The following is a 20,537-nucleotide window of genomic DNA, read 5'->3' on the forward strand; positions in this document are numbered from 1 at the left end:
AATATTATTAAAGAAAAGGAAAATTTATTATAATTACCTTATTATACGCTATTAAAAATCTTATATATTATAATACTCTTAATTAAGTTATAACTTAACGTAAAAAAAACGTGAAAATAATAATAAATTATAATTTTTATTTAATTACACGTAAATTATATACGAGGGTATAGTAGCCTAAATATATATGTATTATCTTATAGAGCGATGTGGGTTATAGCGCTCATGCATACAGCGGCGAATAGATGGACTCCATCGCGAAGGCATGACATCCATATCCCATCCACATTTCTCAGAACCCTCACGACCCCTATCCAAAGCATTCGTCTCACACTTGGCAATGAAAAAATAGCCTACATTGTCCCTGTGAGCTGAATCGTCATCTAGGTTCTTTGAATATGCCCGGCTCGTCCCAGGGAAGTAATCCCGCTTGTGTGAACCAGTTCTCGATGAAAGACGAGTCGAGAGACAAGTCCATTTCGTTTGTCAATTCCGCCATCTGCTGGGCTTCATTCCACTCATTGTCCACATTTGAATTGCAGCCAGTTGTCACAGCCTCCCCGCTGCTTTCAGGTTGTAGTTGCAACTGCGGAAAAGAGGATGAAGTGCCCTGGTAACTCAAGAGTGGCAACAAATTATCAAATGCCTCTCCACTGCTGGCAGCGCTCGAATGATGTGCTGGACGGAGACTTGGCGGTATTGTGTCAGCCTTGATTCTAAATAATATCGATTTCAGTAGTCGGGCTTGAGCTTCCACAGTGGTCGTAGCCGGGACTGTGTACACGGACTCGACGGTTTGATTAGATTCCGCGGATAGCGACCTTGCTGCAGAGGTGTGGACATCTGCTGCCTCTTGCAAAACGCTGTAAGCTTCTTGTACGGATACACCTGGGCAGTACGGCGCCTGCTTCAGCAACTTGAGCAAAACCATGGCAGCATAAGCAATCATAAGATGTGCCGTATCCCACAGATAGTATAGGACTTCCATTTTTCCGAAATTGATAGCTTCCCGAAGCACATTCAGAGCCGTAGTATAGCAGGCTCTTATTGCATCCGTAGCCTTTTCACTGGTGACGCAGTTACCCGTAGATTCCAGCACGCGGTGTAGGAGAATCGAGTTGAAGTATGTGCGGATCTGGTTTCCGTACATGTAGATTTGTGATTCGAGAATCTTTACAGAGGTTTCGTCTGTGCCATGAGGTATGGTCCCATCAAGTCAGCATATAGGACAATATGTGTGGTAGTCGCATTTAGAGAGACGACCAATGTCTCGGGAAGTTGACCTACGCGATACAAATATCGGTGCCCAGTATGCGGACCAAGCGATCAAATCATCATTCAATTTGTGTATGGCGTTGGAAAGATCCGACGTATCGTCTGAACGTGAGCGCGGTGTACGAGTTGAGCATATGTAGTCGTGTACGGGCTTTGCGATGTCTGTCAGCTCCTGGCCCGCCATGGCTCTTGCATCGCCAAATGGATAAGTCCAGGGGTTGCTGGTTCTCAGCCAGCCTCGACAGCCCAGGTCGGGAGCAATAATAATGCTTGCAATGGGCCGATCAGTAAAGAACGAGAGCCTAGCGAGATTGTGCACGTTAGAGCGGTGACAAGATGAATCAGTGCGGACTCTGAGTCTTTAACCAATGTCGGGCAGACCTACGTTCTATCCAGGCTGCCAAGGTATAGCCAAGCTCTGTCCTGATCTCTGAGCTTTCTTGCTTCCACCTCTCTTAATTTAGCATTGATTCGATTGGTAGTCTCATCAAACCCAGTGTAAGCGTTTCGACGCCCGCCATGCCAATCCGACGCTGCTGCAAGTCGCATTGCGAAGCCGATCAACGTGTAGCCTCGCTTGTCTCCGAGCTCTTTCCAGTAATACATGCACACGATGGCCCAGATGTTTTCAATCTCTGCTTCACATGAGAGCAACACTTTGCCCAGGAGTGTTTCCGCATGGTTTCTCAAGACTGGGGCCAGGTCTGGACGAAACACCCGCGCTGATATTGACATTAGGACGGTGAACAAGAAGCTTGACCTTTGCCGTGTGTAGTCGAAGGTATATAGCACAGGGTCTAAGAAGCCTACGTTATACTCGAAATGAGTAAAGTATCCTTCGTACAAGTGTTGAGCGGATGGTCGATTGAGAAGTCTGAGGTGAATGGGGTCGTTTTTGCCGACGGAGTCGCCACTTCCAAGACTCGAATCTGCTTTCTCGCTGCTCGATTTGCCCCCTAAACTTCTTGGGTCTAACGCTGTATCCAGTGATAAGATCCTCGCATCTTCGGAATGCAACACAAAGGAAGGAGGTGTGAATCCCTCCGAGTCATTGGGCTTTGTCCCCTCGGGAGAGGTTCTCACGGCCAGCGTTGAATCCCGGCGTGGGCTGACAGACGATGATGTTTCGGTACAATCCCTCCCCGGGCCACCAATACTTCCCATTCTGCGGTTAGGATCGCTGGGCAGGTCATAGTTTGAAAATGAGGGCTGCACTTTGTTGAAATCCTCGGCCGGTCGTGCAGAGTAACTCTGCTCAGTACCTGTTGCCCTATCACACGTCGGCTGTTAGCTGCTACGAAGCCAGTCGCCTTACGGTTGTTGTAATCACATGAGCCGCGTGTCGTTTATTAACACCACATTTTGCTTACTTTCCCACGGAAACTCCAGTATCATCTTTCTCACCATGCTTTGCAACTCGCCGGCGTCGTGGCTCTGCGAAACACGGCCTGCCTGCCTTGGCACATCTTTCGCACCTGTGAGGATCTGCAGTGCTGTATATGCATTTGATCTTCAAGCGACGACATGGCACACACGCCGTCCCATACGTTCTCGCCATTACGAGGGGCGTTACTGGGTCACTCCATTCAGGAGACACACATGGGCATTGTTGATGATGGATTTGTCGCCACTCAAGCACAGGTTGCGGGGTGTCGGTTCATTCACAATGTGCCGACAGCCACATAAGCAAGCAGTTTACCGTAAGAGGAGCCCTTGCGTAATTGTGGCTATCTGTGTGTCGAGGACGGACGCCTTCATTTACTTCGCACTCGCTCTTCAGCCATGTCTTCCGTCCCCAAACAAAATCTCCATGTACAAGGACATCACCAGTTCATCCATTGTATGTTAAAATAACTCTAGCGGGTGAATAATAAAAATTCCTTGCGTCTAAACGAATCTGCCTTAACGCATAAAGGGTAACTCACTGTTTATCGCGAGCGATAACAGTACTTCGTTGATGCGCTGTAAAGACAAACATTGTCAGTTGGCTCAAACATGATGATATATAAATACGACAAGAAGAAGTTGCCTAACCATCATTACTAGCTGATATGTTCTTCCCGTTTGTTATGTGAAGAAATACCGACCTCTACGGCATCATCGGCTTTGGGCGAGATGCCGTTCCAGCCACCCCCAACACGGAGCACCGTTTGACAGGAACTCAAAACATAGAGCTTTGAGTGAGAAAAGCGCCACCGTATTTTGCCAGACTGGCTAGCTCACGCCGCACTTGTCACCACGGACGCGTTCCGTCATAACGGCGGAACCATCCGCCACAACCAGTTGAGCTATCCATACTCCGTACCGCGCAAGCCGAATTACTCCCCTCTTTCTGTGCCCCATCTGCGGTAACCGATGTCACCGGTCGGCCCGGGCTGTCTTACTCGCCAAGGGCTTATTTTGACATGTCGAACATGGCGCGGCATGGGATTTGTGGAGTCGGGAATCATCCACGAGTCGGCGAAAAGACTATGCACGAAATCTGAGCAGGGTTGGTATTAAGATGCTGAAGCTAAATCGATGACAGGCGGAATTATTTGCTAACGGTAACCCTCCTGCCGCGGCATCACGCTCTTCTGAATGCAGTTGGTGAGAATGTCTTCTGTAATACCCTCCATTTCATCCCGTTGACGGAACCTGCGCAGTTCATGAATAATCAAGTCAACGTCCGCCAGTCCTTGCTGGAACAGATGGTGACCAATAATGAACTTCCATATCTGTCCCCCATTAAGCTGTTGTCCACGGTACAGCGGCCGCGTGCCCACCAGGGAGTGTGGTTCGAAGCTTGAAGTGGGTGGCGGGCTCGCGAACCATTCACGACAGGGAGTGGATGTAGACGAGCGTTCGGACCGGTCGGCGCAATCCAATGGGCTGTTGGACTGGGTCAAGTTTTGCAGGAGAGAATGTTCTATGGTAGCTCGCTCCAGGTCTTCTTGCAGTTGGGCGTTCTCGGCGTTGATCCTGACTCTAGTCGCTTCCAGAACCGCCACTTTGTCTTCGAGGTCCTTGAGATGCTGTTCCTTGCGCCGTCTAAACGCGCGTTGACTAGGCGCCGTGGTTTCGGATTAGTGATTCACGTCTAAAAAGAACAAAGAGAAATGGCACAAGAAGTATGGAGCACATACGCCACCCGATTCTGCTCTCTCCGCTTGTGATATCTCGGACCCCGTGGTAGCTTCAAGTCTCCACCGGGTGGCAATCTGGGCTGTGCCGGAGCCAATGCCGCCATTTTGGGATCAAGACCAGAGCTGCAGCACTCTGAGATCTGTGAGGAGGGGCTCTCAGGGGTCTGTATTATTTTGTCTGCAGACGGTAGATGATCATTCAAAAGATGGGCCAAATCGTCGGTGAGATAAACGGCAGGCCCATTAATGCTGGCATCGACTTGGTCCTGAATCAAGTTGTGTTAACCACACGACGAATAGCAGTGATCTGGAGCGAAGGTACACACCGGCTGGAAAGGACCACTCATCTCCTGTGGCTGGGCAACGAAGCTTTGCGGAAATGAGAAACCCATGTATTGAGGCCATGGAGATTTTGAAAACAGCTGGTCATTTATTTCTTGCATCGCGTGCAATTTCCGTGGTTGCTGTATTAGTTATCTGAGCTGCTGCTCATCCTGGAGGATCCTAGACGTCGGAGTTGAGGGCAACAAAGCATCTTTATGGGACAGAAGTCATCAATACACCATGATTTTGATTATCTGAACAACGCCGGGCAATGCGCTGCTCCGAGTCGATTTCTAATGAAGGCTGCGGCACGGAAAAGCGAGAGCGGTCTTTCGGTCACGTCGGGAACTCGCCGTTGCGGGCGTCAAGATGCCACGATACAAACACGTTGCTTTGCGCCATCTTGTCGACGGGTAGCCTATTCCCTACCAAGTGCCGGGTCCACAGTCGGTGTTTTGGAAGAAGGCCGATGGGAAGTCTTGTTGCATTGGTTCACGGAGTAAGCCGGCCTTGCCAATCGGCCTCCCACCAATTACATGCGCAGTTGCAAAATGGCGGCGTCGTGAGGGAATTCTGCAGGAAACGGCGTTGGGGAACAATTCACACACACGTGAGCATGCCTAATTCTCATAGAGCTGTGATTGGGAGCATGTAGAAAACTGTATCGCTTTCCATTTGCTTGAATACCAAGATGCATTCAGGCTCATGGTACTCATCTCCTACCGCAAGACCAACAAATTGGGAAGTGAAAATACAACTCAGTCATACTCGCGTTCTCAAACATCATCATGGCTAGTTCATTCCCGAGTTCCGGGCATCATCTTGGTCATCATTACACACAGCCAACTAGCTGGCGACTCTCACCACCACCTTTCCGAGATGCTTTCCCTCCCATTGATACTGGTATGCCTTCTTCAAATCATCAAGCGTGAAGATATTGGGGTCTACCACTGGGTGAATTTTTGCCGATTCAATAGCCTGATTCATTTCCTCGAATTGCTGCCTCGACCCGACAAAGATGCCCCGGACAGTGCAAAGGCGATTGAGCACCTCCATCAATGGCGGCTGATTATCAGAAGGACTGAGGAAACCAATGATGGTGATTACACCCTCCAACTTGATGGCCTTTAGTGACTGCGCAATGGTCCCTGGGCCGCCAATCTCCAAAATGTGATCGAACCCAGCGCGCGCGGGTGTCAAATCCCTGGCTACCTCGCCCCAGTTGGAAGCTTCCCTGTAGTTGATGACGTGCGAAGCACCGAGTTTCTTCAGGAACTCGATCTTGTCATTTGATGAGGTCGTAGCGACCACCGTGGCTCCCGCTGCGGCGGCGAATTGGATGGCGGCAAGACTGACGCCGCCTGTGCCTTGGGCCAAAACCCAGTCCCCTGTTTTCAAGGCCTTGGACTGCAGACCATAGAGGGCATTCCATGCTGTCAATGGAGCGCAGGTGAGGGTGCTGGCCTCGACGGCGTTGAGGGAGGCTGGAGCCCGGACAAGGCCTTGCTCTTTGAATACGCCGTAGGTGCGCAGGGTGCCATCTACTGCACCTCCAAGTCCGCTTTCGACCGCTTCGGGCGTGATTGGGTTCGCTTGGTGAAGCTCGTTGAACAGAGTGCAGACTCTATCTCCTTTTGCAATCTTGGTTACCCTTGGCCCGGCTGCGAGGACGATGCCAGCGGCGTCGGACCCGGGAACAACAGGTAGATTCATGGGAAACGGGTACCGGCCCTAATGACGCATTAGCTACTTGACATTGTAGGATTTCGAGTCGCAGGTCCGGCTACAAACCCTCGGGATAGCCAAGTCTCTATAGTTGAGAGAGACTGCTTCGATTTTGACAAGCACGTCGTAGTCTCCGAGCGGCTGGAGAGGTATGCTCTCTTGAAAATTGAGTCCATCGAAGCTGTCCTTGTCGATGGCCTGGACGGACCATCCGCGTGCAGTTGTTGGAAGACTCATGATGGTTGTATATTGGGCAGGGGAAAAAGTCCACGATTGAGGATGTTGGTAATGGCTTGGAGGTGAAACTGACTGTGCTCGGCATAGAGGCAGACGGTTGATATTTATACACATTTGGTTCATCGACGCATTTCTTGTATATTGACGTAAATATCCCCACTTTGCTATCTAGTATGGAGCACGATGCAAGGATCTAAAGTTTGTGTGTTTTCCATTGCCGTAGACCCACGGTGCTTACAAAGGACTTGCCCAACGGCCACTACAGGCCATGACTGACTTGAGCTGCTTATGTGATGGTATACCATACCAGATAAGCAAGCATGCACTACCAAGGAGATTTCAACTTTTGGTAGTGCAGCAAGCAAAATCCTTTGACAGCTTACATTTATAATCACACACGTTCAAACTACAATGTCACAAACACGTGAGCCGTGCAGGGATCGTCCGATCCCTGTCTCTTTCGAGTTTCAAAATGGCTGGGGACTTTAGAACTGCAGGAATTGACCAGGGTCGGCCGACCCTGGCAGAATATGGGGCCGGGTGGAGACTCGACTGTTTCTGCAACAGGAAGTGAGTGGGTTTGATTAAGCAGCACGAAGACGTTTCATCTTCCGCGTCTTCAATCTTCCGACAAGGCCGAAGTCAGAAAGATTCGAGTAGCATCAGCAAACCTTCTGTTCCAAGCTTAATCTCGGGCACTATCCGCTGCTCCGCCACTCTTGCAGCATCGTCTACACCGCTCCCCTGCCAACTGCGACGTCATCCGCTTGAGGCTGGCCAGAGCTATTGCGTGATAGAACAACATGACCATGGCCAACTTCCCGCTTGAATTGGCTCCTGGAGCATGTCTGAGCTGCAGGCAGCAGAAGCAGCGGTGTGATAGGGTCATCCCTAGCTGTTCCCGCTGCGTGGCGTATGTATCTTTCTGTCCTTTCGCGGAAGCCCGTCTCCTGATTGCCGGGTGCAAAATGCTAATGACTACAATAGGAGAGTCGTCAAGTGTACATACCCTGCGAGAGATCAGGCTGCTTTGCGCCAACTTGCGTCAGTCTCCCAGTTTGCCGCGGATACATTGGTTGTCTTGCGAGGCCTTTGCCCACTTGACTTGTCCCCTGCTGGCGAGCGTGCCCTGCTCTGGGCAGCGTGCGCGAGAAATAGCACCTTTGCTGATGATGGAGACGTACCGCAAGCATCTTTGTCTCTTACAATCAATGAAATCTTCGATTCAGCTGGTGTTCACGTAGTGGGCACCGTGAGAAGCTACTTCGACATCGCCCATCATTGGCTGCCAATTCTGGACCGGGACAATGTCCTCACGAGGACGGACAATTTTGTTTCCCAAAAGGCTTCTTGCACTGTCGAAGAAGATGCTTTTGCTCTCATGATAGTCTGCATGTACCTCTTCATCACTCCGCCGTGCCAACACGCAAATAACCCAGTACGACATACTTTGTATCGAACGGTCAAAAGCCTTTTATCTATTCTCCAAGCCTCATCAGACACCACAGCACAGGTCCTTCTAATGCAGTCCGGGGTAATAATCGCAACGCATGAGATTGGACATGGCATGAGCAAGGATGCCTATGAGACATTGATCGCCTGCCGGAGCCTTCTTCAGCGCATCAACCTGAATGACCACATAACCAAATCCGCTAGCCAAACAGGCCGACAGCTCTCCTTTCACCGCTTGCAGCTAGATTTATGCTTGAGTGCGATAATTCTCCTCGATATGTGAGTATGGCCCTGCAAAAAGGCACACCGGCACTCACGAGTACTCACCTGCTCCAGGACCGTTGTGCTATCAACTATTGACCATGACTTTCCGCAACTGGTCCACCCAAGCGAGGTGCCGCAAGACACTCTACTCCACAGAGCCTCGAATGATGACATGTATGGCGAAGATGCTGTTCGTAATCTACTTGCCCGCGCACAACATGCCCTGCGCCTCGGTGACATGTTAAGGTCCATAGGATCCTCGACCGACTTGGCACAATGCGAGGCTATCGAAAAGACGATATACGGCCAAATTGGCAGTTACATCTCCAAGACCCAAGGAGGGCGGTTTCCCCTCTGCGAAGCTGTTGCCATGTCGCTTAGGTACGTGTCCATGAGCTTTACATTACGAATAAGTGGTGGGTGTTCTAACGGTGCCATTCAGTACCTTGATGGTTCTGTACCGGAAAACAAACTATCTCAAGTCAGCCACAGGCGATGCAAAGTCAAACATAGCGGCCACGTGCGCATACAATTTGATCATTGACACCTGCCGAGTCGAGAGCGAGCTGCTTCAAAGACACGGCTGGCACAACAATAGACGGCCTTGCTTTTTGGGGTTGTGTTGTTTGCTGGCTGCCTCTGTCCACCTTGATCATCTCTGCCCAAATGGCTTAAAGAATGGGGATGCGCAACATCTCAGGCACGCGCTGACGGGTTTTTCTTCTAGGTGGAAGCTTGGAGGTGAGCTTTCTGTTCGTTGTTGAACCTACGAAGGCGGGGTTGCTGACGATGTAAAGATGTACTTCTGCGACAGCTTGGAAACAGCGTCGGGAATGGTTTTGACCAAAGGACCATCTAGTCTGAGCCGTGATCGCAAGTGAACTTTTTCTTGACTTGACAACTTCTAGTCGGCTCAGCTGCAAGGGGCTAATGCCACGTGGGACGAAACTGACAGTCTCTTCACCGACGCCGAAAGAGACAATGTTCGGCAATTATATTGCGAGGCTGGCACATGCACCAGTTACATGTGTCTTGCACTTCAACGACGCCGAAAATGGATTTCTGCTATACCTAGTGGCGGGTGCCCAAAACCTAGAGTGTAATGAAGGAGAGGACGATGATGGGCGGACTTTTGGGTCAGTCGCACTCGGATGTCATAAGTGGGCCTGACAACTCGTCGCCTTTAGCGAGTCTTGGTGATCTTGTTGTCGAAGAACTTTCGGCTTAAAGAAACCACCTTCGTTCAAGGAAATACAAGGCAAGGCTCATTCCGCCCGAGACACGAGAATGCGATGCTGTCATTACTCGTAGTTCCTCATCGGACGGCCAACTATGCCTAGGGTGCAGTGAAAATGGCTCAAGAGACCCGAGTAACATAACGATTCGGGTGTATCTTGGCAGATCCGAAGTGGTGCATTTACACAATCTGACCTGAAATTTGCCATCTCAGCAAGCGAAATTTGTTCAATCATATTGAGGCGCTCCAAGGCGCATTGACGGTACTCTCGGCCGAGACAACGATGGTCAACCGAAAATGTTTACTACACACAGCACTTCCCACGAGCAAGGGCGTAAGAAAGGGATGGTTGCAGAAATCTTGTTGGCATTGGAATGTTAATGCAGTGAGACCATGTTCATTCAAACCATAGATGCGCGTTTTCTTTATCTGCTTCCTTTCAATGGAGGCTGGAGCTTATTTACTCGGGACGAAGTTGAACAGTTCAAGTCACATTAGTGGAAGAGCTGTCGCGTTGCCGCAAGACCACATGGAATATTTCTCGGCCAACTATTTTATTAAAAGGGAAATACAGCGATGTGTCAACCGGCCATTAGCTGACATGGGAAGCGATGGACTCGGAATGCGAAACTCAGTGCCCAATGGGCAACCTATTCGGCAACATGTCCCCAGATGCTTCGTGACTTGGACACTTTCTGATCTTGATTGGTGGCTCTATCAACGGTGTACGTCGTACATTTTCACAGACTGGAGAGATCCACCACGTATGGAGTTCACGAAACTGCGGCCATTTCCAGAGGCATTTCGCTACGGGTAGCGAAACTGTCCATGTCCATTTTTATTCTCTGCCTTTTGATACAAAGGGTGTAGCTCCGGTAATAGGCCACAGCCGGAACCCCTTGCCGGCCAAGCGTTCTTCAATCCTTGCCAGCACTCAAACTTGACGTTTCCCTCGTCAAACCCATTCAAGTCGTACGCGGCGGCTGTAGAAGTCTCCATTGACGGATACACCCGTGAAGTAAGCGCAAATCTATCATTGACAAAGATTTCGACAATAGACACATCGACGAAGATCCTAACTTGAAGATCTTCCCCTGGCAGGAGCATGAGGTCGCCCGAGTCAGGCGCAGTGTCGCTCAACTGTTGTAGTGACGACCTTGATCGGTCTACAACCATCTGCTGTTGTTCAAGGTCGAAAATGAGCCTTGTCACCTCGGTGCAGCCAGGCGATTGGAGCACGTCAAGGACAAACTTTTCCAAACCACACAAATGAGAAAACGTCATTTTCAGCTCGTAGCTCTTCGACCGAAGGGTTTTGAGGTCTTCAAGAGAAGAATAGTCTGGAAGCCCCTGTCGGAGGGTATCAACCTGCGGCGCTGGCCGAATTCCCAGCGTTTTCATGACCCCAGACGAGTGGTCAATGTGCCATTCTGGCCATGACTCGGCGTTGTGGACGAGCGGTCGTGAAATTTCAGCAATCTCTCGCGGATGGCCTAGGCAGCCGGCCCAGCCTTGTGCCTGAACCAGCTGTTTCTTTGCAGTCTCGTCCGCCCATCCCAGCTGTATCAGGCGGTTCTCTGCATCTTTGAAAATATGCGCGGCGTACAAAACGCCATGATCGAGCATGCCGTGGCCGCGAATATCAAATGTGGGCAGGTTGTGCTCATTTAACACAAACTTGCCGGACATCCAGAGCAGAGAGTGGCCATTATGGCGTTTGCTCTCTTCCGCCTCCTCAACGCCAACTATCATGTAGTCCGTTTCACCCATGGTGAAGAAACTGGCACATTCGAAGTTGATACCCCACCTTGAGTTGCTTCGTTTGGAGATGTAATCGTGCAGCCTTACATCCAAAACGGTCGAAACGTATTCCCACGAACTGGATAAAAGGCTGCGAGACTTGTATAGATGGAGCTGAGGACCGCGTTTCCGCTCGCCCGAGGAAAGCATCATGTAATTCGTGTCTCGACTCAGACCAAGCAGTTTTGACAGCGATTGTGATTGGGTAACGAACGGATCGCGCCATCCTGTGGTTGCGCCCTCTTTGGGAGGGACTGTCAGCAACGGATTATTCCGGTGCCTGACCCAAGTCTGACCCAAGTCTGTGGAGATGGCGACTGACTGTGTTTCGCATCCCTTGATGTACGGCTGAGACCAGTGGATTGGCAGGGCAGATACGCTGGTGTAATACAGGTATAAGACTCTTTTCCCCGCAGCTAATCTTGAAACAATCGATCCGGAAAATACGCCCAGGGAATCGTATGAGGTGCCGTTCCAAATGGCGGGCTTGCAATCCTCCCAGGTAACGAGGTCTTTGCTCTTTGCCATGCCCCAGGCGCAGTTGCCTCCTTCAGTGGTGCCCGGGTTCCATTGGTAACAGACGAGGTATTCCCGTGATTCTGGGATGTACACTGCGCCGCAGGGGTCATTGGACCATGAGTGTGGTGCGATGAAGTGGGAAGTTGGTCGGTATCGCGAGTATGCCATTAGGTCTGCCTTCTAACTCTAACAAGGACGTCCTAGGCACAAGACTATGTTTCGATGGCGGAATACAATGGCGAGATGAAATAAGACAAGAGTTGTGCAATGGGGTGTAGAACAGCACATGATAAGCAATTGATTGGGTCAAGTCGGAACATGTATGCTGGGCGAAGGGCTGAGACTCGAGAGTGTAGATTTGTCGGTCCGACATTCACAAGCCGAGGGTCGTGGGATGCGGGCTGCCTGATCAATAATAGACCAGTTGACCCTATCCAGCCAATCAAAGTTTACCAACACAACTTACCCGTTGACAACTAAGTGGGCCAGCGCAATATAGTAAGCCCTCAATGGTTGTTGAATTGTCGGTGAAGCTGCAAATGTCGGTTGGTTGTATTAACACTTTAGCTACACATAACTGTGCGACAGCGTGGACCACTCATCGTCAGCAACCAGACATGTCCCATGCACATAACATTGCCTTGGAGATTTATCTGGCTTAGTCATTAGGCACCAGCGTTCCCAGCAGATCGGGTTCCACGACTCTTTCCACAGACCAAAGCTATTTTCAATACTTGTCGACTCTTACAGTGCGTCTCAGCTTACAGCGGTCCAACAAGTTGTCTTACCATGGGCATCACCCCAAGGCAAGTGCTGAGCGTCATAGCGGAACACGGATTAAATGAGTCTGTAGACCCTACAGGATAGAGATACGACAGATTTAGGCTATTTATGGAATGGGCAGACTAGACCCTGCAAGTGATGCAGCAGCATGTTCAATAACTTGGTCTGTCCGCAGCCTGAACCCTTGTCAGTAAAACATGGATTGACAGTACTTTTTTTCGCGCCATGCAATCCTTAACTTTTCCATGTTTAAGCCGTTAGCTTATATCTCTGGATTAGCCATCGCCGCCATAGTTGCGTCCCGATGCTGTTATGGCTTACTCAATGCATTTGCATAGACCAGACCATGAAGTTAGAGATAGTTCACAATGAGTGGGCTCGGAATATACACAGGGAAGATGTTTAGACACCGGGGACAAATGTCTATGCTTGATCAATACGTTCAGACTGTGAATTTCTGCAGCCAGCTGTGGTTCGTCTTTCATGAACAATCCTTCACCACCTTCTAGGCGCGAGGATCCATCATGATAGTGTTGGTGGCTGCTTCGAAAGCTTCCATACAATAATGCTTCTATACGCGCTCTTGTAGTTAGCATACGGCGCCAACGCATCTCATCTACAACCCTGAATATAAAGCACAGTCAACTACAACTTTGATAACGTGATGAAAAGTGTAACACCTCTGTTTTGCAAGGTTCTTTCCAGACTCACGAGGAATTGTGATGTTACATCGCGACTTGGGTGGGACAACTGTCCGTTTATTGCCACAACATCTCGCGTATTTGCACGCTCAGTACTACCTATAGTCGAATTGAATATCGAACTGTTTCATAATTAAACTAACCGGAAGATAACTGAACATTGTGTGGGGCCCATAGCTTGTTGTGGATTCTGTCCATAGTTTGCCTTGCAGTATTCATGTTGAAGTTGGCCATTACCAGAAATCCATCGATTGATAAGACCCCTACCACCACTGCGCCTACGGAGTGCGGTAGGTGTTTGTGTAGCAGTGCAAGTCTCCGCTTCCCATGTGGAGGTCCCATTCATCGATGAAATCTACGTCGAAGCCTGCTGCGGCGTAGGCTTCCCTCGACATCTTCTCGATGATGTCCTCGCCATCCACGACCGGACCCCACGGCTTGGGCGCCATGAAGACCGAATCGGACAGAGGGACGCCATTCACCTGGCTAGGGAACGCCGAGTTCAGTGGCAAGAACCCGTCACCACCGCTACTTGAGCCCGCGCTCTCCCGAGCATGTAGCCACTTCTTCAGCGAGCTCATCGTAGCTATAACGGCTGGAATTCGGACAACGTCCTCATCCGAAATGCCAGTATCCTTCTTGAAAATATTCAGAGTTTGCATCACCTTCTCCGCGCTATGGGTAGCAGCCTTCTTGGTAGACTCATCGGCCACGAATTCTCGAACCGTGGGAACACTTGCGTTTTGAGGCGTCGGGTTGCTAGTCAGGGGCACGTCGCCATGGCCATCTTTATCCAGCTTGCTAAGCGCTTCGTAGCCCATCATTGGATCCAGAATGGCCACTCGCCAGCCGCGTGGTGTCTTGGCGGGAAGGAAACCGAGAACCTCGTCCACGTGTTTAACAAAAAGCCACGTCGTATCAAGCGATATCGGATCCTGAGTTTCCTGAGCCTGGATATATACCAGCGCTTGAGGTGTCTGCGCATCTGTGGCGCCAATGACAATCCTACCTGCCGGGTACTTTTTGCCGTTGAGCGTGTAGGGAGGAGTAGACTTAATGTTTCCTCCGGCTTCGACCGTTTTGTGCTTGAGAATTGCTGGAAACCCCGCCGGGCGGACGGCTCCCGTTCCCTCGCGTCGCATATCCCGGAACAGCAACTTTCCAACCTCGTCAGAAGTCCCAACAATGACGGGCAATCCTGCCATGTTGATACGCAAGGTGATTGGCCCTGATGGTCCGGGAATGCTGGCATATGCGGGCTCCATCACATCCTGAGACCATGTGTAGTCTATATCAAGGCGATTCAGCGGCTCCTTGATGCTGCTTTTTGCATGTTCTTCTGGATAACTTCCTCAATGCTCGCAATGGCCTTTGTCATCTCTTCTCTCAAAGGTTGCTTTGTAACAAAGACCCTCTCAACGGGTTGAAGGTGATGATGCGTCAGGACCGGGGCGACACGCAGCATGACCTTGTCAGACGAAGACCTGCTTCCATCCGTGACTTTGAACTCGACTAGAACTCTCCCATCCCATCCACCTGGGCGTCTGGTGTCACGAGCATCGATGCCCAGGGTCAAGCCTTCTCGCAACTTGTCCGCTGGGAATCTGCCTGGGATTGGCGTGTCATTCTCGAGGTACACCCAACGGTCGTTCTCGACCGGCAGCAATTCGTCGAGATACTCGAAGTTGATTTCCGCGATCCTTCCCGCATGATCAAGGAAACTACGGACGTTTTTTCGAGCCACGGGATCACTTATAGCAATAGTCGCAGTCGCTGAGTCGCGAATGTCTGGCATGGGCACTGTGTGGATCGGGGCCATATATTCTGGTGCCCACTGCAAATTTGTAGAAGCATCATGGCAGAGGTCATTATTCCCGCAATGGTATCCGGTATGCCCTTTATTTGGTAGGAAAAGGGCACCAGAGGTCTCTGACCACGTATCCTCGCCGCTGGTATCAGTCGTGCCGCTAAGATCGACCGTGCCGTCGCGATTGGTATCGACCCTGTCTGACTTTCTGGACGGCTCTGGGGAAGAGCTGCCGTAAGAGGCAAGGCGAGTGCCAAGCAAGCCAGCCCAAACATGTCGGAAAATGAGTGAAAAGAGAATAGATGAAGTTGCATTTGATGTTTTTGTTTGACTCTCCCAGTGGTGGCATCAGCAAGACCTCATATATATATTCATTTCGCTCTTCAAACTTCCATTGTCCTTATTTCTAGTATTAAACATGCAAATTTGGTTCAAGGTAAGTGGACAAGGCATTGCGTATGAAATGTACATGGTGTTATGGGTAGCAGGAATGCGATTGGGCTGCAAGCCTTGGCATCCATGTCACGTCACTGTCAAAAAAGGGTGGTTGACAGATAAGTTCGCATGACAAAGTGCCGACGGAACGGTAGTTCCTGGGGGTTCAGGGTTCATCTCCGAACCTATAGCTTAGCCTTATGCACAGGGGTCAAGCCCATGTTCATGACAGGTTCTCCAGTTGACTTCTCTCTCCACTTATACGTTTCGTCCCTTATCTTCATTCCGGACCAGGGTCGTTGCTAGTCGGTGTCACTCTTCTGTTCACTGGGGTCAAGCTGGCCTCCGTCACCCCTGACTTGACGGTTCAACGTTGGTTTGGACGCGCTATCCATGCCGTAGATATGGTAACCTCGCCGGAGTCATTCATCCCTGAATGTAACTGCGGGGCAAACAAGCAGTGAGGCCTGTGAGTGCGGCAGTAAATATCGGCAAGTCCTTCATGACTCTTTGTTGATAGTTGTGTTTCTATTTCAAGTGCCAGGACGTGACTCGACGAAATGAAAATATATTACTGGTGCGTCTGCAGCGGTGCGGGCACGTAAGCAAGTATAGTCGTACGGTGATTACGGTCGCAAAAATCAGGACAATTAGTATCTCCACCCTATATCTTTCAATCGCTCTGAACATGATTAAACTAGAACTCATAATATGTAAAGCCAAACATAGTTATCATGAGCAAGAACCATATTTATAATTAATATTAATATAGAAGAGTAGCATAGTTCCAAGTACAAAGAAGGCTTTCTTATAATGGTGCCTTGCAAACTTGAAAGTCTGTCATCATCGCTATGGAGCGGTATTTTTCCTCTTCTGCCTGATCAAAACATCCCACGGGCGACTGATTCAGTCTGGCCATCAAAATATACATTTCCTGCTGACCGAGGAATTTATGAACATAAAGTTAGTAGTAAGAACGTATCTGCCGGATAGACTTGAAATGACAATTAATTGTACTCCGCAGGATAGCATCTGCTAGTGGTGTCAACATGACCAAAGACCAATAAAGCTCACTAGCTCACCAGACGTTACAAAGGTTGGTCCCATTGAATCACCATAATCATGGCAGAAACTTCCTTTCTAATAAGGTACTAGCAGCGTAGTCATTTCGTGTCCCAATGGTATCTTAGCAATGTGTAAACAAGCACATAATCCCTTGATAACTCGCTATCTCATAGAGAAATTGAACGGTCCACAACACTACATCAACAAATAGCTAGGCGGCTGGTATCAAAACCTAAACTAAGCAAAGGGGAGCTCGACGTCGGTAATCTCTCTCGTAGTTGGGTTCCGGCCCAGTAGAACCGGACAGAGGCCAGTGCAAACAGACCGCATTACCGCTCAGCCTGATACGGAAGCCCAGAGAGCACAACTCGAACAGACAGAGTCCCATATCGCTTCCACGAGACCTTCCTGCTTGCGTGGCACGTCTTGAGTGACGTAGTATTTTAAGAAATAATCGTTTTAGTTTAGTATAAGTTCTAGACTTAGCAAAGCGTAAGAAGATATAGAAAGTATACGAAGAGAATAGCAGGCCATTTATTGAGTATTTACTCAAATAGTAAGATTCTACTAGGTATGATTTCCGTTATAGTTTAGGATGACCACATAGAATGTGACACTCTTATAAACGAATATAAATATTGCTTCATCTAGTATTTCTTATTTAAACACTAATAACAATAGAGCTCTAGTTACTGATAGATTAAGCTCTCTTTTGTCATATTTACGAGTGTTCTAGGAAAATTTCCGATTCATTCTCCAAGTTTAACAGGCAAGCACTGGATTAGTAGTCACGTCTCTAAAGAAATTAGCACAACATACTCGGGAACATTTTTAAATATTGAGCTGCCAGGTAAAATTCTTTGCGGCACGACAAATATGTATTCGATGCGGCGCTATATCCTAACCTGCGTCCATGAATCGAGTCCAAATCCAGCCCAAGTCGAACTGAAACACAATCCTAGGACTGCGAGACTCATATCCACCACATCATGCCGTCCTCATTCACCAGCGGCTAGGCTCTCGTCCATTCTAACTGAGATCCTGGTTAACGTCGGCCACAATTCGAATCACCGAGTCGTTGTAGTCGTTGTCCACGCCATCTTCGGTGAATATCTCCCATGACATTCGCTTCAGATGTCGGGGTCCGTTGTATTCATAAAGCACTCGGGGCACCAAGACGGCCGATTTCTCGAGGCGACCGCTGGGCCCTTGGGATGAGTACTCGCAGAGTACCGTTAGGGTGCGATAAAGTGGCTTGCTCTCCAGGGCATGCAGCAGCACCACCCCCTTTTCTTTGGAGCCTTGGACCTCCATTGCCGTCTCGTCCTCACCCGATCCTGTAAATACGTAGGTTGTTTTATTTGCAATGTCTTCGACAGTGACTTTCTGGAAGTATCTGGCATTGGTGTGGCCAGTCACGGTGATTGGCGCGTTGCCGGGAACAGTAACGCACAATGGCTGCTGGTCGACCGTGCGGAGAGCCAGCATGTCTGCCGGCACAGACATGGTCTCGACGGTCTGTGTGGTGGTTTGGGTGCCCATTTTGTTTATAGGTAGTCACGGAGGTTGAGTCAGGTGAAACTTGGCATAGAGAGGTGGTCCGTTGTTCCGGGGCGAGCAAACACAAGAGAGGGGATCTTGATAAATACCACGCGGACAAGTGTGTCTTCTCCATGCCCATATGAGGTTCACATATTCACACCACCGGTTAGTGGCGGGACAATAAACATGTTGTGTCTCGTTTCTTTCTTATACGAGGTTGCTTTGCATGTAGCAACAGGAAGTCTCTGATGATACTCTGTTTGCCTGGAAATTCCGCTTCATAGGCTAGTTGGGCATGAGTGAGGTTTTCATGGAGGAAGCAGACATCCAGAAACGAGATATGGTGCATACGGGCCCGATACTGTGAGAGCTGCCGTTGGGCATAGAATGCACTGCGACGCCCAAGTCACGTCTGTGAGGCCAATCAGCACCCGTTTTCAGGCCACGTGTCATCCTGTTCTCTCCTCCTTTCCGAGTGTTGCCTCTCCAATTTTTTGTTTTTTTTTGTTTTTGTTTTTGAAATATCATCGAGGAAACTACTTGCATACTAACAGGTGTAGTTGTGCGGATCCTGGCGATGGATGGGTGCTCGTCGGGCCGCGAAGTTGCCTCGCATTGGCGGGCGTGGGTACAGTATGCTGCCATGCAGGTTCGACGGTATCAAGTATACCTGATACATCGAGGCGCCTCTTGATATTCACCGGGATCAAAAGGTGGTGACCCTGGACAGGTGAATACATGATTCCCACTGTATGGTTGTTCCGCATCTGTAAGTTTGCTCAAGCGATGCTTAGCGCGGCTGCGGAACTACGAGACTGCAACTTAGGCTCTCGTGACTGGAAATGCATCGTCCAGATACCTGTTCGGACGGTGGAAGCATCTTATCCATTGGCCAGAGCAGGTAACATCCAGAGCACGTAGCATGGTGCCGCAACCATTTCGCCTTGCTTCTGCGTTAACCCCCCAAGCATGTGAAATGGCATATTGCCCAAGGCTAACGTAGCATTAGGTGTAAAAAGGAAGCTCCTGGAAAACAGAACCCGGCCCAGGCACGTCACTTGTAACGATTGCAATAATCAGGGCCAACTGTTCCTGTTCCTGTTGCATACTACCATCCGGAATATCGCACATGTGAAGGGGAGCGAGTGCCCCCCTACTCCTAGAGTGAGGTAACACCCGCGGGCAAGCGGCCGAGCCAAACCGTCTCTATCTTTACTGGGAGTAACAATATGCTCATTGTGGAATCTATTACTCGGTGAACAGCTCAGGTCTGCAAGACCTCACCAGAAACTCACTCGAGGCTGAAGTGAGGTGAGGAAAGGTCGATAAATAACATTATCAGACGAGATTACGAATACGGTCAGATGAGAAAGCTTTTACCAAGGTGGTCTGGCTGTTCTCCATCACGAATATCCGCGACTCAAAAAAACATCAGGCCCAGCCCTGGTTGAGCGTTCTACAAATATAGCCACGAAGGGTTGGGATAGGCTCTTGCCGTCAGATTTCTTCGGAGCTATGGAAAGCCAACAAAGAAGTCTCATTATAAACGCAAGTCTAATACGAGCAATAAAGTTTCTGAGCTTAAAAATAGACGATTAGTAAATTGATTTCATGAAATATTTAACGGAACATTAGGGATGAATGTCCTACGGAACTGTGGTGGAGGGCGATACGAATATTTCCACCCCTTCTTGCAAGACAAGCACTGATTGCGATGGTGTATTTGGGAAACACTCGCAGCCGTCGGAGGTCTAGTGCGGAAACTAACACAAGGACGCTTCTATGAGGCTGAATGAGGGCGTAGACGATGCCCAAATGAGTCAACCTTCATGTGCCTAGTCATTTACCTGCTTTCCTCTCTCTACGGGGTCAAACATGAGCGATTTCATAAGTTAATTCGGCTGTATTAGCTTGCCGATTTCTTGATAAGTAATTATCTTCTTAACGGATATTTTCATAACTGATAGCACAAGATTCAACACTAAAGGTGCGTTTGTCTATTCCTTGGAACAATGTAACTTCTTACTTGAACAATTCTAGGGGATGTCTATTCGCTCTCTGTACTCAGATGAGAGAAGGTTGAAAACACGATTTGACTTGTCCTTGGCTATTTAGCCTTATTTCGTGGCTATTAAACTTGCTAAATACGCCTGGGTGAAAGTGGTGGAGGGATTTTGATCCAATCATGTATTCCTTTAACAGTTGATCAAGACAGAAACCACTAAACTACATTCTTTAGAAACGCA

At 49.3% G+C, this 20,537-nt stretch overlaps 8 protein-coding genes across 8 annotated transcripts; 1 reads left to right on the forward strand and 7 right to left on the reverse strand.

The window, feature by feature from the left end:
• Nucleotides 1-379: 379 nt before the first annotated feature.
• On the reverse strand, nt 380-2,439 carry J3458_013438 (uncharacterized protein; the record flags this gene model as incomplete). Its single annotated transcript, XM_007808373.2, has 3 exons — nt 380-1,188; nt 1,288-1,577; nt 1,661-2,439. The coding sequence occupies 3 exons, from the start codon at nt 2,437-2,439 to the stop codon at nt 380-382; spliced, it is 1,878 nt and encodes a 625-aa protein (XP_007806564.2).
• Nucleotides 2,440-3,815: 1,376 nt separating this feature from the next.
• On the reverse strand, nt 3,816-4,843 carry J3458_013439 (uncharacterized protein; the record flags this gene model as incomplete). The annotated part of the gene is made up of 3 exons (XM_007808372.2): nt 3,816-4,320; nt 4,401-4,666; nt 4,727-4,843. 3 exons carry the CDS (start codon nt 4,841-4,843, stop codon nt 3,816-3,818), a joined length of 888 nt encoding a protein of 295 aa, XP_007806563.2.
• A 515-nt stretch (nt 4,844-5,358) lies between these two features.
• J3458_013440 (uncharacterized protein) lies at nt 5,359-7,020 on the reverse strand. The gene is made up of 2 exons (XM_007808371.2): nt 6,516-7,020; nt 5,359-6,455 (listed from the first exon to the last, which is right to left on the reverse strand). Exons 1-2 carry the CDS (start codon nt 6,807-6,809, stop codon nt 5,571-5,573), a joined length of 1,179 nt encoding a protein of 392 aa, XP_007806562.2. The 5' UTR covers nt 6,810-7,020; the 3' UTR covers nt 5,359-5,570.
• Nucleotides 7,021-7,495: 475 nt separating this feature from the next.
• Nucleotides 7,496-9,261, forward strand: J3458_013441 (uncharacterized protein; the record flags this gene model as incomplete). Its single annotated transcript, XM_066120444.1, has 5 exons — nt 7,496-7,599; nt 7,674-8,417; nt 8,475-8,783; nt 8,845-9,143; nt 9,200-9,261. The coding sequence occupies 5 exons, from the start codon at nt 7,496-7,498 to the stop codon at nt 9,259-9,261; spliced, it is 1,518 nt and encodes a 505-aa protein (XP_065974732.1).
• Nucleotides 9,262-10,446: 1,185 nt separating this feature from the next.
• On the reverse strand, nt 10,447-12,260 carry J3458_013442 (uncharacterized protein; the record flags this gene model as incomplete). Its single annotated transcript, XM_007808369.2, has 1 exon — nt 10,447-12,260. The coding sequence occupies exon 1, from the start codon at nt 12,124-12,126 to the stop codon at nt 10,447-10,449; it is 1,680 nt and encodes a 559-aa protein (XP_007806560.2). The 5' UTR covers nt 12,127-12,260.
• Nucleotides 12,261-13,720: 1,460 nt separating this feature from the next.
• Nucleotides 13,721-14,647, reverse strand: J3458_013443 (uncharacterized protein; the record flags this gene model as incomplete). The annotated part of the gene is made up of 1 exon (XM_066120445.1): nt 13,721-14,647. One exon carries the CDS (start codon nt 14,645-14,647, stop codon nt 13,721-13,723), a length of 927 nt encoding a protein of 308 aa, XP_065974733.1.
• Nucleotides 14,648-14,745: 98 nt separating this feature from the next.
• J3458_013444 (uncharacterized protein) lies at nt 14,746-15,237 on the reverse strand (the record flags this gene model as incomplete). Its single annotated transcript, XM_066120446.1, has 1 exon — nt 14,746-15,237. The coding sequence occupies one exon, from the start codon at nt 15,235-15,237 to the stop codon at nt 14,746-14,748; it is 492 nt and encodes a 163-aa protein (XP_065974734.1).
• A 2,541-nt stretch (nt 15,238-17,778) lies between these two features.
• J3458_013445 (uncharacterized protein) lies at nt 17,779-18,291 on the reverse strand (the record flags this gene model as incomplete). The annotated part of the gene is made up of 1 exon (XM_007808367.2): nt 17,779-18,291. The coding sequence occupies one exon, from the start codon at nt 18,289-18,291 to the stop codon at nt 17,779-17,781; it is 513 nt and encodes a 170-aa protein (XP_007806558.2).
• Nucleotides 18,292-20,537: the final 2,246 nt, after the last annotated feature.

The sequence above is a fragment of the Metarhizium acridum genome, assembly GCF_019434415.1.
Source record: "Metarhizium acridum strain ARSEF 324 chromosome Unknown scaffold_276, whole genome shotgun sequence".
In the NCBI taxonomy this organism is placed as follows: Eukaryota; Fungi; Ascomycota; class Sordariomycetes; order Hypocreales; family Clavicipitaceae; genus Metarhizium; species Metarhizium acridum.